Source organism: Boleophthalmus pectinirostris, unplaced genomic scaffold (genome assembly GCF_026225935.1).
Source record: "Boleophthalmus pectinirostris isolate CB_2022bp ecotype Guang Dong unplaced genomic scaffold, ASM2622593v1 HiC_scaffold_6, whole genome shotgun sequence".
NCBI classification, from domain to species: Eukaryota; Metazoa; Chordata; class Actinopteri; order Gobiiformes; family Gobiidae; genus Boleophthalmus; species Boleophthalmus pectinirostris.
The window spans coordinates 41,512,001-41,531,249 of record NW_026571447.1 but is presented as its reverse complement, the minus strand read 5'-3'; the positions used below and the strand labels follow the sequence as shown (position 1 = coordinate 41,531,249).

The window sequence follows — 19,249 nt, the reverse complement described above, 5'->3', positions numbered from 1 at the left end:
AGGTGTGATGCCAACTGTGGGCACTGCTCTGTCTGAGGATTTAGAATCAAACTCTTAAACTGGACCATGGACGCTCGGACTGATCACACGCTCCTTTCTTACATTTTTAAAGCTTTTTTTTGACAGTTTCTAATGTTTGTGCTGTGTCACCATGGAAACTCCTCCGCCATAGACATGCATGTAGAACACCCCGGCGTGACGTGACCGTGAAGTATCAATGGAACAAACTCAGATGATCTTGTTATTATGGAGTTTTAACCGTGTTTGGTTTTAGTTTGTCTGTTTGTTGTTCGGTGTCGTAGGGATTAGGAGTTGTGCAAAAATATCGAAACAACATATCGTATCGTTTAACGTGATGATACAGTATCGATATCGTGGGCTGCTGTATCGATATATCGCCAAGAGTAGTTTTTGGTATATTTTACTCTGTTTTGTTACAGACCTACAGTTTTGGTGCTTGTTTAGAGGAAGGAAACTTTTTTATGTGACACATTTGACATTTTCACAGTTTTGATTAAAATGTTTGTGTTTCATATGAACTTTGCACAAAAAGTGATGTAACAAAGACTTTTAGTATCACAGACATGATTTAGCCTTTATTTTTATTGAACTGTATCGAATTGGTTTGAAATATATCGTATTGAATCGAAAGCTCACTGTATCGAGATATGTATCGTATCGAGGCCTGTGTATCGAGGGATGTATCGTATCGGCAACTTCTTAATGATGCCCAGCCCTAGTTCTATAAAACTATCTTCTCTTTAATTTATATAATTAATGTCTCTCTCTCTTTTTTTTATTTTAATCTTTAATTTTGTGATGTTTTGATTTATTTTATTGTGATTTTAATGTTTTTCTTCTTCTGTAAAACACTTTGAATGACTTTGTGTACGAGTTGTGCTACACAAATAAACTTGTCTCGCCTATAAAACTATGAATTTAAGCAAAGGAACTTGTGATTCGAGATATTGTGACCGTCCACGATGTTATTGTGAGACTTTTGACGATATTTCAGTTACTGTTATGTCCCTAGTTCCAGTTAGAATTATCGGGGTCTTTCTGAATCCGACAGGATGGTTTCGGTGTCACTGAAGTCCAGACTTTGTCCATCATCCAGTGACTTCAGGAAAGTTTCATGGTTCATCCTCCACAAGTCACAAGTTTCTTCTCACTCCAAACTTTCTTTCTGCTGCTCCATTTCCGTTTTCACGACTCGCAGTTTGTAATCTGCAGAATCTGATTTTGTTTTTTGGGGCATTTGTGTTAAAAAGGAACCCGGTGACGCCCATAAAAGTTCAATTCCTCCTCTTCAAAGACCGAGACCAGACCAGGACTGAGACCAGGCCAGGACCAGACCGGGACCAGACCGGAGGCTCAGAGCCCAGGGCCAGAGTTCGACGCTGAGGCTCGGACCCCGCGGAGGCTCGGAGTCAAAGCTCGGAGTCCACTCTGGTCCCGGTCTCAGCCCCGGTCTGGTCCTGGTCTGGTCCTGGACCTGGATCAGTCCAGGTTCAGTCCGTATGCGGTGCAAAAGTCCGGCTTCGCAGTCACGGAAGTCACATAAACGGGAAACGGTTGTTATCCGTTTTTTCCATTTTTCATTTAAAGCACAAAATCAAAAACTGAAAAAACAAATCTTTATCTGTTTTTTCATTTTGGTTTTGGAGACAAATAATGAAGAAAACTGTTGTTTTTTTCATTTTCTAATTTTTGGTTTTATATTGAAAAACGAATGAACGAACGACACACAGATTCCTGGTTCAACATTTGTGAATTTAATATTTGAATATTTGGGGGAAAAGAGTCAGATTTTCCTTTAGATAACTCTGCTCTTTGCCTCCAACATTAAAACCACCGTGTTTCAGAAAACATCACAACGTTTTATACGACAATAATATTTAATACACATGGAGGGAGATAAAATTAATGACATTTTTGTGATAATCATACAGTTTTCTTCCCCAAACTCACTGTATTTGTTGTTGTAGATTAAGTTGAATAGAAATGAGCAGGTTCAACATTTGTGCGTTTACTTTTTGGATTTTTCAGATTCTAGAACGTGACGACGTCGGGATGTAATGGGATTCAAATCTCTCCATACGATAATTTCACGATCTGCAGCTCACAGTTTGATATTTATTGTGATATTTTGTGGAGGTTAAAGAAACAAAACTGTGGCTGTGCTGCTTTTTCTTTATAAAATGTCTCGACAGTTATAACGTAAAGAATTCAGATTTAAAAGTGCATTATTTTTTTTTTCTTCACGTTGTTTGCACTGAAACCACAAAGCATCATGGTCCTTGTAGTTCCCTCTGTTTTTTAGCTGCTGCTGCACCAAAACAAAGAATTTAACCAAAGAGAAACGACCCACGATGTTACTGAGAGACTTTTGACGATACGATGTGACGATATTTTAGTCGTTAAATCCCGACTGTAAATCGTGAAAATCTGGTACAGAGATTTGGACGTCGTTCCATCCCTGTCGCTCAGACGTGGGACTTTGACTTGAGTCAGATTTGAGTCACTATTTTTAGGACTTGACTTGATAAAAGTGACTAAGACTTTGGGACTCGACTTGGAACTTGAAGCTCAGTGACTCGGGACTTGACTTGAGAAGACTTGATGTTTCTCCTTAAAAGTACATGTTTTTATAAAATATTTTTCTCTTTTCAGTCGATAAATGCGACGCTGAATTTTACAAGAACAAACTGGAACATGTTCCTCCCACTTCTGTTTGTACTTTGGATTAAACTGAAGTACTGTGATACTCAAAAGTACTACAGTAATATACAGTATTTACAGTACAACACAGTAAAACTGGGAACTACAGACAACATGATCCTTAAATTTCATGACAAAATAACACTTTTAAATCTGAATTCTTACAGTTTTTTCTGTAATTTGCACAAATCTTGTCAAAACATTTAAAAAGTAAAAAAAAATTATTTCTACAACTTTTATACAAATACTCATATGTAAATATACCAGGACTTTTTAAGAACAATTTAGATTAAAATTCACATAAATTGCAAAAATTTAAACAGTTTTTGGTATTTTTGGTTTACAGACTTGAAATGACTTGAAGCTCAAAGCAGACGACTTGGACTTGACTTGGAATTGACTTGGACTTGACTTGACTCGGACTTGAGGTCAAAGACTTGAGACTCTTGAGACGACTTGGTCCCTGGTCTGTTGAACTGTTCACCTGATTCCTGAAGTTTCTCTGGACGCTGCAAACAATATTCAGGTTGTATTATTTTCTACGGGGCAGAACTTTACAGAAAATCAACTCAGTTCAGACGATAAAACCGTTTGAAATCCTCCCAGAGACTCGGTGCAGTGTTTTACTCATGAAACTGAACATTTTACACAATAAAGCGACTTTTTCTCAGGTTGAAAATGCAAAACATTTTCCTAATTTTCCACCGACATGAGCGAGATTCTTGTTTAACCGGAAGCGCTGCCGCAAAAAAAGATTGAATTTATGAGCATTTTTTAGAGACAAAAATGGTTCGGGAAATATTCTGCATCGCACGGGTTTGAGTAAATCTTTATTCTTAATCTGTCTGTCTGTAGTTTTTAAGTTCTCAGCTCTTTTTCCTTTTAGTTCAGTTGAAATCGGCGACTCCAGAACTGAAATGATCCAGGATGATTCTAGTGAAGGTGTATGGAGTTTAAAAACACAGTGGAGCTCTTCTTCCTGTATCACCACAGTTTTATTTTCTGTTTAAATCTGCTGTGTTTAGTCTCAATATTAAAATCCAAATCTCACAACACGACTTTTATTACAATATTTTGTGGAGATTAACAGTAAAAATTGTGAGTGAATTCTGCTTTTTCCTTTTGAAAATACAAATAATTAAGATTTAAAAGTGTTTAATAACACGGAAACAGCAAAGGATCATGGTCTGTGTAGTTCTAGTTCGTTTTTTAGCTGATGCTGCATTAAAACTGATGTATTTTTTGTTTATTTCATTCATAAAGTATAAAAACACGTTAACAGTGTCCAAACTTTAAACACACAAGAAATGAATGAAAAGAAGCAGAAAGAAGAAAAGTCGTCTTCTGTTTTCTGCCCCTTTAACCTTTTCTAGAAATTATATTTAACACTGACAGTTACTTTAAAATATTTCAAATCAATTTATTTAATTTCAGTCACAAATATCACGCAATTACAAACTGAAATTTAAACTTTTATGCGCAACAACAGTTTCATAAATACACATTTCTCTGGATTTATTGTATTTTTTAAAAATAGTTTTGAGACTTGTGATTTGATACTCGAGTTTTTTGATGGTGAGACTTTTGACGATACGATATTTATCAATATTTTGGTGATTTTTACTTTTGTACAAAATGTGTTTCTCTTTCGTTGTTGTGACAGACGTTCTCCTGACCGGAGGAGTGCAGAAATGTTAAATATCGGTGTATCGTTTCGTTTAACTTGAGGTTTCAGTATCGATATCGTGAGCTGCTGGATCAATATATCACAGAGAATGATTTTTGTCTATTTCACTGCTTGATTTCATGACAGACTTTGGTTTTGTTGCTTGTTTAGAGGAGACACATATTTATTGTTCTGGTGATTTTTTTAAAACACTTTCCTCCTTGGAGATGTTCCACAGTGTGGCATTAAACCTTTCTATTGTCATGGAGACCAAACCGGGTCGAGTTCCAGGTCAGATCTGTGGAGAGGCGACCCCGCTCACAGTCACAGTGTTTGTTTTTTTAAGTATTTTTGAGCTATTAAACCAAATGTGATTGAATAAATGTAAAGTCGAGCTGTTTAAAGTCACACTGTGGAACATTTCAGGTAGAGAAATGACGTATCCATAGAAACCAGCAGGTGACTGACAAAGTGACACAGTGCAGTTTGGTTTTGTAGTTCTGTGGTGAGTCTTTGGGCGGGTCAGAGTTGAAAGGTAAAATCTAAAATATGGATCCTGATCGTTTGTTTTTTGACTCGTTGGTTTGGACCAGATTCAGTTTCCATGAGACAAAACGAATCCCGACTCGAGCGTCCCCCAGGCCTGAAAGTCCCGACTCGAGCGTCCCCCTGGCCTGAAAGTCCCGACTCGAGCGTCCCCCTGGCCTGAAAGTCCCGACTCGAGCGTCCACCAGGCCTGAAAGTCCCGACTCGAGTGTCCTGGTGTCTCGGAGTATCATTAAAAAGCTACCGATACGATACCTGGATACAGTGAGCTTTTGATTCGATACGATATATTTCAAATCGTTTCAATTTGGTTCAGTAAAAAAATAAAGTGTAAATCATGTCTGTGACACTAAAAGTTTTTGTTAAATCAAAGTTCAAATGAAACACAAACATTTAAATCATGAAAATAATGAAAATGTCAAATGTGTCGCATAAACGAGTTGTTGTAACAAAATAATTTAGTAAAATAAACCAAAAAATCCTCTTGGTGATAAATCGATACAGCAGCCCACGATATCGATCCTGTATCATCACATTAAACAGTGCGATATATCGATATGTTGATATTTTGCACATCCCTTTGCATCACTGTGATGGACTGAGTCAGAAAATCAGCTTCATGTCAGAATAAAAAGAAACATAAATGTTCCAGACCAAATATGGAGCCTTGTTTATGTCATTTTACTGATTTTACCGAAACCGCTCACATTTTTTCTGTCTGTAACATCAATAGTTTAGAAGTTTACTATCAAATCGTATTTTGAAGATTTTTTTCTTGTTCCCATGTCCTGCAGCTTCTGTAATCGTTGATTTGAGAAGAAATATGAATTATTTCCTCACCTGTCATGAACTTGTATTTGAATTTGAATTTGTAAACAGAGCAACACAAGAAACTTCGAGAGCTACAAAATGTGTTAAAAAAAGATTCAGAATCACTTTTAGGGAGTTCTTAACTCTGTATTTGATAAAATCCTGAAATAAGAGATGACTGAGTGATGTCCTGCCCAGGTGATGAAGATTAAATATGCAGACAGATTTATTCCTTTAGTTTTATAAAAGGTCCAGTTCAGGAGAATCCATCAGATTTCTTCACACGCACGAAACTAAACACACTTAATCTGGACGTGTTTATCTCCAATCACGAGGCTGTAAATGAGGAGCACAAAGTTTTTATTTTTACTGAATCGTATCGAATCAAATTTAAATATATCGTATCGTATCGAGCCTCATTTTGTGTGTGAAAAGTTGTGTGTAAATTGTGTCATGAAAACAGTTTAATTTTTTTCTTCTCGTCTTAATCCAAAAACGAAGCCTCGTCTCGGTTTGAAACGTGAAGTGTTTTTTTTGTACTGAAACCTGTTTGAATTCTCCTTCGATAACTTTGCTGGTTTCCATGGAGACGTCACTGCTCTGTCTGGAATGTTCCACAGTGTGACTTTAAATCTTTACTCGACTTGACATTTATTCAGTTACAGGTGGTTTCATGTCTCAGAAATACTGAGGAGAAGCAGACATTCTGACTGTGAGGGGTCGCCTCTCCACAGATCTGACCTGGAACTTGGCCTGGTTTGGTTTCCATAGAGATAGAAAGGTTTAATGACGCACTGTGGAACATTCCAGACAAAGAAATACAAGCAAACTCCATGGAGAAAAGCATTTGACAAACCAGAAAAGTTGTTTATCAGAGGTCGGTGTCACGATACAAACATTTGAAACTCGATTTTGATAATATGGAACAGACTCGATACCGATACCGATACTGATACCGATACCATGATGAAAATAAAAACCCTCTTTCTTTAGACGATCTGCTGTGATTTTCCACATTAAATTGTTGAACTTTATTTTCTGTTCCCATGAGTCTTTATGTCTGTGTGATCCTCAGTCCAGGTCTAAACCAGGACTAAAACAGGTCCAAAACAGATCTAAACCAGGTCTAAATCTGGTCTAAATTGGGTCTAAATCAGGTCTAAACCAGCAATAAACCAGGTCTAATCTAAACCAGGACTAAACCAGGACTAAACCAGATCTAAACCAGGTTTAAAACAGGTTTAAAACAGGACTAAAACAGGTCTAAACCAGGACTAAACCAGGTTTAAACCAGATCCAAAACAGGAGTAAGCCAGGACTAAACTAAACCAGGACTAAACTGGATCTAAACCAGGACTAAACCAAGACTAAACCAGGACTAAAACAGGACTCAATCAGGTCTAAAACTAGGATTAAACCAGGACTAAACTAAACCAGGTCTAATCCAGGACTAAACCAGATCTAAACCAAGAAAAAAACAGGACTAAACCAGGTCCGTGTGTGTTCTAGTCTCTGTGCTTTGATACTTGTTCTGATTCAGATCCAGATGGTTCTAAACACATTCAGGAAACGTTCTAAAGGTTCTAAAGGTTCTGAAGGTTCTGCTCTGTCCTGTCGATGGGACTTGTTTTAGGATCGATACCTGTGGAAAATGAGGATCTAGTTTCGATTTTGTTTCATATTTTTTTAATATATTTGAGAACTTTAGTCCAACAGGTCACAGAATATTTCTAAAACACCGAGTCCATCGTGTTTCAGATCTTTAAATCACTTTTCTTCTGTTTTTCTGGAGTTTTCAGACGATCTTAAACCCAAACGATCATGTCCCACCTTCTGACCTTTGTGTGTTTGTGTTGCAGTTCTGACGTTTGTGCGTTTGTGCGTTTGTGTTGCAGTTCTGACGTTTGTGCGTTTGTGCGTTTGTGTTGCAGGTGCAAGCAGCTCAGGATGTCCTGCCACCTCCTCTTCGTCCTCCTCCTCTTCCTCCTCCTCCTCCTCCTCCACTGCCCAGGGATTCTCCCACGCTGAGCCAGCCATGACCAGCCAGCACACACACCCACACCCCTCCTTCAGCTCCATCCACTCCATGGCCGAGCAGCAGCAGGTCAGACGCACAACGACACACAACAACACACACGACACACACACGACACACAACAACACACACGACACACAACAACACACAACAACACACACACCACACCCCTCCTTCAGCTCCATCCACTCCATGGCCGAGCAGCAGCAGGTCAGACGCACAACAACACACGACACACACACGACACACGACAACACACACGACACACACACACACAACAACACACACGACACACACACACACACACACACACGACACACAACACACACACAACACACACACACACAACACACAACAACACACAACACACACACGACACACACGACACACACACACGACACACAACCACACACAACTACACACAACAACACACACCCACACCCCTCCTTCAGCTCCATCCACTCCATGGCCGAGCAGCAGCAGGTCAGACGCACAACAACACACACAAACACACACGACACACACGACACACAACAACACACAACAACACACAACACGACACACAACAACACACACGACACACACGACACACAACAACACACAACAACACACAACAACACACACACGACACACAACAACACACAACAACACACAACAACACACACCCACACCCCTCCTTCAGCTCCATCCACTCCATGGCCGAGCAGCAGCAGGTCAGACGCACAACGACACACACAACACACACACACACACACACGACACACAACAAACACACGACACACAACAACACACACGACACACACGACACACAACAACACACACGACACACACGACACACAACAACACACAACAACACACACCACACACAACACACAACAACACACAACAACACACACGACACACACGACACACACACGACACACAACAACACACACGACACACAACAACACACAACTACACACACACACACCCACACCCCTCCTTCAGCTCCATCCACTCCATGGCCGAGCAGCAGCAGGTCAGACGCACAACGACACACAACAACACACAACAACACACACGACACACACGACACACAACAACACACAACAACACACAACAACACACACGACACACACGACACACGACAACACACAACAACACACACGACACACAACAACACACACAACACACACACGACACACACACAACACACAACAACACACACGACACACACAACACACAACACACACACACACACACACACGACACACACAACACACACACACACACACACACACAACAACAACACACAACACACACGACAACACACACACACAACACACACGACACACAACACAACACACAACAACACACACGACACACAACAACACACACGACACACACACGACACACACACACACACACACAACACACACGACACACACGAACACACACGACACACAACAACACACACACGACACACAACAACACACACGACACACAACAACAACACACACGACACACATGTGGACACATCTAACCCACTCACTGCTGTGGCCCAAACAGGAAGTGAGCACAGGAGCACTTCCTCTTCCATCAACGTCAACTCCAGTTCACTTTGTATTGAGATCATGTTAAAAGTGTAAAAGTGCTTCCAGGCTCTAGAGTCTAGAGTCTAGAGTCTAGAGTCTAGAGTTTAGGGTTTAGAGTTTAGGTTTAGAGTCTAGAGTCTAGAGTCTAGAGTCTAGAGTCTAGAGTCTAGAGTCTAGAGTTTAGAGTTTAGAGTTTAGGGTTTAGGGTTTAGGGATTAAAGTTTGGACAGAACAGGGTTCATCTCTGGTTGGTGAGTTTCTCTTTGAGACTCTTGTGACAGAATCACACTGACATTTATTTATTTATTATTTATTTATTCAACATAAATAATTCAAACTTTTAACACTTTAAATGGTTAAAAAAGTCTCATGTTCCTCCTCCAAACCCAAACTCACAAAACCTTCTCCAAAAACACCTGAGCTTCACTGAGCATCAAACACGACTCTGGACCTGGAGTAAATCAGTTTATGATGAACAAACAGACACATGTTTAACACACTCAGAGTTAAACACTCAGAGTTAAACACTCAGAGTTAAACACTCAGAGTCTGAGAGACGACCAGAGTTTGTTTGAAGAGACAGAGTTCTGTTCTGTAATTATACACACAATAATTTTACAATATGAACATGTGTCATATAAATCCAACTAAAGTATCATTAAATATAACAAAAGAACAAAGACACAGAAATAACTCTGAGAGAGTGAAAGTCACAACCAACGAAGTGAAGACGCTGAAAGTTCAGTTCAGTGTCTTTAGTTTTCTTGAGTCACTGTAAACGATAAAAGAGAATCGTTTGAATTATTGGTCACATAAAACTGTTTAAGGACGGGGATGTATCGGTTCTGGTATCGACCGATATCGATACTTAGGTTCAACGCCAATATTTTTGTAGCTCCGCCCCCTGATCTCTGAACAAGATTTAGATCCAGGATAAACACATTTTTAATTTTTATAAAAGTGAAAAGTGAAAGTAACATTCACAGCAGGAAATCAGATATTTCATCAGATTTGAACTGAAATAAAGAGTAAATAAAGCGTAAATAAAGCGTAAATAAAGTTGTTGTCATGATACAAACATTTCAAACTCAATTTCGATATTTAGGAACAATCTCGATACTTAATACTGATACCGATATCAGAAAAATAATAAAACTCTCTTTATTTCTAAATCAGGTCTAAAGCCAGAACTAAACAGGAAGAGTAAATACAGTATAAAGAGAATATAAAGTACAAAGAGTAAATAAAGTGTTTATAAAGTATAAAGAGTAAATAAAGTAAATAAAGAGTATATAAAGTATATAAATACACAGTTGGTTCAGAGTTTTGGGAAGCTGCACTTTTGTTTCACTCGGTTCTTCTAAATCTAAATTTAGAGTCTGAATGAAGCTGTGGAAGGTTTTCCTCTGGACCATGTGCTCTGGCTCAAGACCTGCAGCCATTCTCAGCTGTGGAAGGACCGCGCACACACACACGCACACATATACACCCTGACACACACACACCCTGACACACACTCACACTGGGGTCAGCCTGGTCCTCAGTGACAAATCCAGTTTTATTTATTGCACCAACAATTAATCGACTAATTATAGAAGATGTTGTGGCCATGACTCCCAGACTCGTCCTCTCACTTCTGACTCCTGCTCCACTTCCTCACGTGGCTTCACTTCTCGAGTTTAATGTCCGGGCCGCGGAGCCGGGCCGCGGAGCCAGCGCACTACCACACCTCCTCTCCTCGTCTCTGTTGTTCTGTTCAGTTTTTTCTTGTGGTGTTTTCATGAGGTGTTTGAGTCTGAAGCTCAGGTCCCGTCAGCTCCGTCCTGACGCTGTGACGAGTCCGTGGTCTCTGATACCACAAGTACTATAAGATCCAAACTTATGTGGAGCCAGAGTTGACGCTTTGTGCAACATGTTCCACCTTTAAAAACGACTCAAATATAAAAGAATCCACAGACACAGAGAGTCTGAGTTCAGATCAAAACTGAGAATTTTACTGAGGATTTATGAAACTGGGACAAACAAAAACAAACAAACTTTTTAACATAGGAGGTCAAAATACACAATAGACACAAAATAATACAAAAAATAAACCTCTGCTTAAATAAACTTATGATTAACATTGTGTAGCTCTGTTGTTGTTTTTTTTGTGTAGTTCTGGTGTAGTTCCGTTGTAGTTCAGGTGTAGTTCCGTTGTAGTTCTGGTGTAGTTTCGTTGTAGTTCTGGTGTAGTTCCGTTGTAGTTCTGGTGTAGTTCCGTTGTAGTTCAGGTGTAGTTGTGGTGTAGTTCAGGTGTAGTTCAGTTGTAGTTCAGTTGTAGTTCTTGTTTTGTGACGTGCTTCTGTGCTTCTGCGTTGGTGTTGACAGGTGTCGTTCAGGTGTAGTTTAGGTGTAGTTCAGGTGTAGTTTAGGTGTAGTTCGGTTGTAGTTCGGTTGTAGTTCAGGTGTCGTTCAGGTGTAGTTTAGGTGTAGTTTAGGTGTAGTTCGGTTGTAGTTCGTTTGTAGTTCAGTTGTAGTTCAGGTGTAGTTCGGGTGTAGTTCTTGTTTTGTGACGTGCTTCTGCGTTGGTGTTGACAGGTGTCGTTCAGGTGTAGTTTCAGGTGTAGTTCGGTTGTAGTTTAGGTGTAGTTCAGGTGTAGTTTAGGTGTAGTTCTTGTTTTGTGACGTGCTTCTGCGTTGGTGTTGACAGGTGCTGTCTGATATGACCATTCTGCAGCGGAGGATACCCCCCAGTTTCAGAGACCCTGCCAGTGCGCCGCTCCGCAAACTGTCTGTGGACCTCATCAAGACCTACAAGCACATAAATGAGGTAAGACCCTCCTCCGACACAACGCCCCACCCATGCCCCACCCATGCCCACCCAAGCCCCACCCATACCCCACCCATGCCCACCCACCCTACCCCACCCATACCCCACCCCCCACCCATGCCCCACCCATACCCCACCCATACCCCACCCATACCCACCCAAGCCCCACCCATACCACCCATACCCCACCCATACCCCACCCACCCCACCCATGCCCCACCCATACCCCACCCATACCCCACCCAAGCCCCACCCATACCCCCCATACCCCACCCATACCCCACCCATACCCACCCATGCCCCACCCAGCCCCACCCATACCCCACCCATACCCCACCCAAGCCCCACCCATACCCCACCCATACCCACCCATACCCCACCCAAGCCCCACCCATACCCCACCCAAGCCCCACCCATGCCCCACCCATACCCCACACGCCCCTCCTCCTCCTCCTCCAGCAGGTCACACGTTCTCCAGCAGGTCACAGCTCCCTCCCTCCAGCAGGTGACAGGTTCTGGTCTCTCCTCAGGTGTACTACACTAAGAAGAAGCGGCGGGCTCAGCAGGTGCCCCCGGAGGACAGCAGCACCAAGAAGGAGAGGAAAGTCTACAACGACGGATACGATGACGACAACTACGACTACATCGTGAAGAACGGCGAGAAGTGGCTGGACCGCTACGAGATCGACTCTCTCATCGGGAAGGGCTCTTTCGGACAGGTGAGGACTGAAGCTGAACGCTGTGGAGATGTCACACTTAGGGCCTGTTTACATGAGAACATTTGTGGGTAAAAACGACATAATGTTTTATGAGAAGTGTCTTTCGTTTAGACGTTTTTTGGGGCTTAAAAACACAAAAATCTGAAACCACCTCCAGTGTGTAAAGGTTGAATAGGCTCCGTCGTAGTGTTTCTGTCGACACTGAACAAGACACAAAACTCTGGTCACATGTGCTCAGGTCGTGTACGAGTTTACGTCACAGAAAACACACAAACAAACATGTGGATCATTTCCGTGCATTGGAGCTTCAAGCTGCTCTGGCAGCTCTAACAAACTCACAGGAGGCAAAACAACAAATGTGGAGAATCTGCAGAGACACTATTAGTGAACAGAGAAGGACCTGCAGTCACCTCTGTCAGACTCTGGATGCACCAGGTCGTCTCAGGCGGATATGGACGAGACCTGGAGAACCTGTGGATGGTGAACTCCACACACTTTTGCGTCACCGTCTGCATCAGATTTAATCCTGAAAACACTCCACTAAACGTGGAATAAAAAGTGAAGACGCAACGTCACTTTTGTGTCTTCTGTTCAGACCGACATCATATCAATGTAGCGAAAAAAAACACAGATGGAACTACATAGACCATGATCCTTTGCTCCATTTTAGTGTAGACTACAAGAAGAAATAACAGTTCTGACACTTTTAAGTCTTAGTTCTTTGGATTAAGTCTTGTCGAGGCATTTTTAGAGGAAAAAGTAGAATATTCACAGTTTTATCTGTTTAGTCTCCACAAAATATCACAACAAATATCGTACTGTGAGATTCTTATCATGAAATATTGTACAGAGAGATTTGGATATCGTTACGTCTCTAATCATGAGCCTCTCCACCATATCATGAGATTTCACACAATATCACAATAAATATCGTATCGTGAGACCTGGATATCGATACACCCCTAGTTTTTCATATTAACTTTGCACAAACTTGACAAACTAAAAGTGGACTTTTAGTGTCTCGGCCATGATTTACAGTTTTTCATTGAACTGTACTGAGGTATGTGTTGTGTTAATCATACCCCACTCTAGTATTCACGGTTGCAATAAACTCTTAAGTCTCACCCCAGGATGAAATGGTGATGTTTGAGGGAGTCCCCAGTGGAGGGCGCTCTGACCAAACGTGTGCGTGTGTTTCAGGTGGTGAAGGCGTACGACCACCACGAGCAGGAGTGGGTCGCCATCAAGATTATCAAGAACAAAAAGGCTTTTCTGAACCAGGCCCAGATCGAGCTGCGGCTGCTGGAGCTGATGAACAAGCACGATACCGAGATGAAATATTACATCGGTAAGACACGGAACCGGACCGGAGTCTGTGGATGACTGACAAGTACAGAGACAAAACCTGGAGCGGATTCTGTGGACGACTCACTAGTGTAGAGACAAAACCTGGACCGGACTTTTTGAATGACTGACTAGTGTAGGGACAAAACCTGGAGCGGATTTTCTGGACGACTGACCAGTGTAGAGACAAAACCTGGAGCGGACTTTTTGAATGACTGACCAGTATATAATAGACAAAACCCGGTGTGGAGTCTAGTGTAGAGACAAAACCTGGAGCAGACTCTGTAGAAGACTGACCAGTGTAGAGACAAAACCTGGAGCGGATTCTCTGGACGACTGACCAGTGTATATTAGACAAAACCTGGATCGGAGTCTAGTGTAGAGACAAAACCTGGAGCGGACTCTGTAGAAGACTGACCAGTGTATTCCTCCTCACAAACAGACCTGGAGTTTACTGCAAATTTCTCTGTTTTGGCCAAGATTTTTAAACTTCTATTGGGTTATTCATGTTGTTTTCCGATTTATTATCGACTTACTCATTCTGAATTGGTTATATAATCTTAAAAACTAGACTTAACTAGTCAGAAAATCTTAAATTTAATACAAATTTTTAATAATAAATGTTTAAATGAAGCTACAATCCTTTTTACCAGAGTTTTCCTCAGTAACACTTCACTTGTTTTTAGATTCAGTGATACAGATTTGCTTGATACTCGAGTCTGTTTATCTCCATAAATTCATTTCCAGCTCATAAACACTGACCACAGACGCTTTATTCTCGTCTAGAGGTCAATTATTTTAAGATAAACTTGTCCAGTAAAATGGACAAATAATTTCACAACTTTTAAGTTATTTTCTGATAAATTTAAGTGTTTATATCTGAAATTTTGGCCAAGCTTTTTTACAGTGTTGTGAGGCTGAGTTCTTCTCTCAGACTGTAAACACTCTGCACCACCTTGTGATGTCATCATGTGGTGATACAGGAAGGAAGTGCTCCACTGTGTTTTTAAACTCCACACACCTTCACTAGAATCATTTGGATCATTTCAGTCCTGGAATTGCCAAACTTTACTGAACTGAAGGTAAAAGAAGCTGAAAACTACTTGAAAAAATGACCACTTTATGACATCACAAGGTGGCACAGAGCGTTTGGAGCGACTAAAACGTGTGTGAATGAAACAAAACACAACTCCAGGTCTGTTTTTGAGGAGGAACAACATTAGAACATGACTTAAATCTCACAAGAGTCAGTTTTGTGCGATATAAGAACTTTAAATATTTCTTTAGAATATGTTTTCATTAATTATGTTATTTTTTTGAATAATGTTTTGACTCTTCTCTCTTTTCCTTTTTCTCTTTTCTCTTTCTCCTGTGCAGTCCACCTGAAGCGTCACTTTATGTTTAGGAATCATTTGTGTTTGGTTTTTGAGCTGTTGAGCTACAACCTGTATGATTTATTACGGAACACCAACTTCAGAGGAGTGTCCCTGAACCTCACACGGAAGTTTGCACAGCAGCTCTGCACAGGTGAGTGACAGCGCCCCCTGCTGGACCGGACACACACAACCACACAACAGCGCCCCCTGCTGGACCGGACACACACAACCACACAACAGCGCCCCCTGCTGGACCGGACACACACAACCCCACAGGAGCAGCTATTACTCTGCCACGGGGTCAAAAAAAAAAGAAAACAAAACAGTTACAATACCACTGAGTCCCAGAGAGTGACGATGAGGAGGTGCTTCGACTGGGGGACCAAAGGGGAGAGTGAGGATGAGGAGGTGCGGAACCTAGAGGACTAAAGGGAAAAGTGAGGATGAAAAGGTGCGGGATCTGGAGGACTAAAAGGGGAGAGTGAGGATGAGGAGGAGGTGTGGAATCTGGAGGACTAAAGGGAGAGTGAGTATGAGGAGGTGTGGGGTTTGAGGACTAAAGGGAAAAGTGAGGATGAAAAGGTGCGGGGTCTGGAGAACTAAAGGGAGGAGTGAGGATGAGGAGGTGTGGGGTTTGGAGGTCTAAAGGGGAGAGTGAGGATGAGGATGAGGAGGTGTGGGGTCTGGAGATATAAGAACAGTCTGATTTTGAGCAGAAACCGTCGCCTCTCACTCCAGAAACCAGAAAAATATACTGAGTTTGCCCGAAAATTGCCAAATAAAACCCCTAAGACCAGTGGGCAAAGTCTTTCAGACACTGAATGTGGAGTCTTGTGGAACAGAAGTTGCTGTGGAGTTAGTCGGTCTTTAACGAGCCGCTGTTCTCGTCTCTTCCAGCGTTGTTATTCTTAGCCACGCCTGAGCTGTCAATCATCCACTGCGACCTGAAACCGGAGAACATCCTGCTGTGTAACCCCAAGAGATCCGCCATCAAGATCGTGGACTTCGGCTCGTCGTGCCAGCTGGGACAGAGGGTAAGAGCGCCCAGAACCCTAAACCCTGAACCCTAAACCCCCTGCACCCGTCACACTAATGCACCCCGAGACCTAACCTGACTCAGTGCACTGTGGCATGACCCGAGTGTTCATGCTTTAGTGCTTGTCTCTGAGCTGGATCTCCCTGTGCTCACATGCCCCCCTCTGCCCCCCTCTGCCCTCCTCTGCCCCCCCTGCCCTCCTGTGCCCTCCTCACTGCCCCTCTGCCCCCCTCCTGCCCCCTCCTCACGTGGCCCTCTGCCCCCCTCTGCCCCCTCTGCCCCTCCTGTGCCCTCCTCACATGCCCCTCTGCCCTCTGTGCCCTCCTCACGTGCCCCCCTCTGCCCTCCTGCCTCCTCATGTGCCCCTCTGCCCCCCTCTGCCCTCCTGCTGCCCTCTGCCCTCCTCCTGTGCCCCCTCTGCCCTCCTGTACCCTCCTCACGTGCCCCCTCTGCCCTCCTCATGTGCCCCCTCTGCCCTCCTGTACCCTCCTCACGTGCCCCCTCTGCCCTCCTCATGTGCCCCATCTGCCCTCCTGTACCTCCTCATGTGCCCTCCTCTGCCCCCTCTGCCCTCCTCTGCCCTCCTGTGCCCTCCTCACGTGCCCCCCTCTGCCCTCCTCATGTGCCCCCCTCTGCCCTCCTCATGTGCCCCCTCTGCCCTCCTCTGTGCCCCCTCTGCCCTCCTGTGCCCTCCTCACGTGCCCCCCTCTGCCCTCCTCCTCTGCCCCCATCTGCCCTCCTCCTGTACCCTCCTCACGTGCCCTCGTCCTGTGCCCACAGATCTACCAGTACATTCAGAGTCGTTTCTACCGCTCTCCGGAGGTGCTGCTGGGCATGCCGTACGACCTGGCCATCGACATGTGGTCTCTGGGCTGCATCCTGGTGGAGATGCACACGGGCGAACCTCTGTTCAGCGGCTCCAATGAGGTAAATACTCTTTATATACAAGTATGTACTCTCTGTAGTGTACTCTCTGTAGTACTCTCTGTAGTACTCTCTGTAGTGTACTCTCTGTAGTACTCTCTGTAGTACTCTCTGTAGTACTCTCTGTAGTACCCTCTGTAGTACTCTCTGTAGTACTCTCTGTAGTGTACTCTCTGTAGTGTGCTCTCTGTAGTACTCTCTGTAGTGTACTCTCTGTAGTACTCTCTGTAGTATACTCTGTAGTGTACTCTGTAGTGTACTCTCTGTAGTGTACTCTCTGTAGTGTACTCTCTGTACTACTCTCTGTAGTGTACTCTCTGTAGTACTCTCTGTAGTATACTCTGTAGTGTACTCTGTAGTGTACTCTCTGTAGTGTACTCTCTGTAGTGTACTCTCTGTACTACTCTCTGTAGTGTACTCTCTGTAGTGTGCTCTCTGTAGTACTCTCTGTAGTACTCTCTGTAGTGTACTCTCTGTAGTACTCTCTGTAGTACTCTCTGTAGTACTCTCTGTAGTACTCTCTGTAGTGTACTCTCTGTAGTGTACTCTCTGTAGTACTCTCTGTAGTACTCTCTGTAGTACTCTCTGTAGTACTCTCTGTACTGTGCTCTCTGTAGTACTCTCTGTACTGTGCTCTCTGTAGTACTCTCTGTACTGTGCTCTCTGTAGTACTCTCTGTAGTACTCTCTGTAGTACTCTCTGTGGGTGTGGTGTGTGACCTGGTGTTGTGTGCAGGTCGACCAGATGAATAAGATAGTGGAGGTTCTGGGGGTTCCTCCCAGTCACATGCTCGACGCAGCTCCCAAAGCCCGAAAGTATTTTGACAAACTGTCGGACGGACTGTGGACTGTGAAGAAGAACAAAGACATAAAGAAGGTAAAAGTGGAGAGAGAAAACCTGCTCCTACAGCCCTGTGTGTGTGTGTGTGTGTGTGTGTGTCTGTGTGTGTGTGTGTGTCTGTGTGTGTGTGTGTGTGTCTGTGTGTGTGTGTGTGTGTGTCTGTGTGTGTGTGTGTGTCTGTGTGTGTCTATGTGTGTGTGTGTGTTTGAGTGTGTGTTTGGGTGTGTGTGTGTCTGTGTGTCTTTGTGTGTGTCTGTGTGTGTGTTTGTGTGTTTGTGTGTTTGTGTGTTTGTGTGTGTGTTTGTCTGTGTGTGTGTTTGAGTGTGTGTGTTTGGGTGTGTGTGTGTGTGATCCTGCTCTTACGTGTGTGTGTGTGTCTGTGTGTGTCTGTGTCTGTGTGTGTGTCTGTGTGTGTGTTTGTGTGTGTGTTTGAGTGTGTGTTTGGGTGTGTGTCTGTGTGTGTGTGTGTCTGTGTGTGTGTGTGTGTGTGTGTGTCTGTGTGTGTGTTTGTGAGCGTGTGTTTGAGTGTGTGTGTGTGTGTGTGTCTGTGTGTGTCTGTGTGTGTGTGTGTGTTTGTGAGTGTGTGTTTGAGTGTGTGTTTGGGTGTGTGTGTGATCCTGCTCTTACGTGTGTGTGTGTGTGTTTGAGTGTGTGTGTGTGTGTGTGTGTGTGTGTGTGTGTGTGTGTGTGTGTGTGTGTGTGTGTGTGTGTTTGAGTGTGTGTGTGTGTGTGTTTGAGTGTGTGTGTGTGTGTGTGTTTGAGTGTGTGTGTTTGAGTGTGTGTGTGTGTGTGTGTGAGTGTGTGTTTGGGTGTGTGTGTGATCCTGCTCTTACGTGTGTGTGTGTCTGT

At 43.1% G+C, this 19,249-nt stretch overlaps 1 protein-coding gene across 3 annotated transcripts in view; it reads left to right on the top strand.

Annotated features, from left to right (window-relative positions):
* The window catches only part of dyrk1b (dual-specificity tyrosine-(Y)-phosphorylation regulated kinase 1B), a 61,671-nt gene that overhangs the window by 36,819 nt on the left and 5,603 nt on the right, over nucleotides 1-19,249 (top strand). For 2 of the 3 annotated variants that reach the window (XM_055163598.1, XM_055163597.1), the window contains exons 2-9: nucleotides 7,675-7,847; nucleotides 12,042-12,161; nucleotides 12,692-12,880; nucleotides 14,081-14,228; nucleotides 15,602-15,751; nucleotides 16,498-16,634; nucleotides 17,417-17,563; nucleotides 18,296-18,436. In XM_055163598.1, coding sequence (XP_055019573.1) covers nucleotides 7,779-7,847; nucleotides 12,042-12,161; nucleotides 12,692-12,880; nucleotides 14,081-14,228; nucleotides 15,602-15,751; nucleotides 16,498-16,634; nucleotides 17,417-17,563; nucleotides 18,296-18,436 — 1,101 coding nt within the window. In that variant the 5' untranslated portion in view covers nucleotides 7,675-7,778. Of the gene's footprint in view, nucleotides 1-7,674; nucleotides 7,848-8,745; nucleotides 8,797-12,041; nucleotides 12,162-12,691; nucleotides 12,881-14,080; nucleotides 14,229-15,601; nucleotides 15,752-16,497; nucleotides 16,635-17,416; nucleotides 17,564-18,295; nucleotides 18,437-19,249 lie in introns of those variants that run through there. The other variant, XM_055163599.1, reaches the window with a different exon arrangement.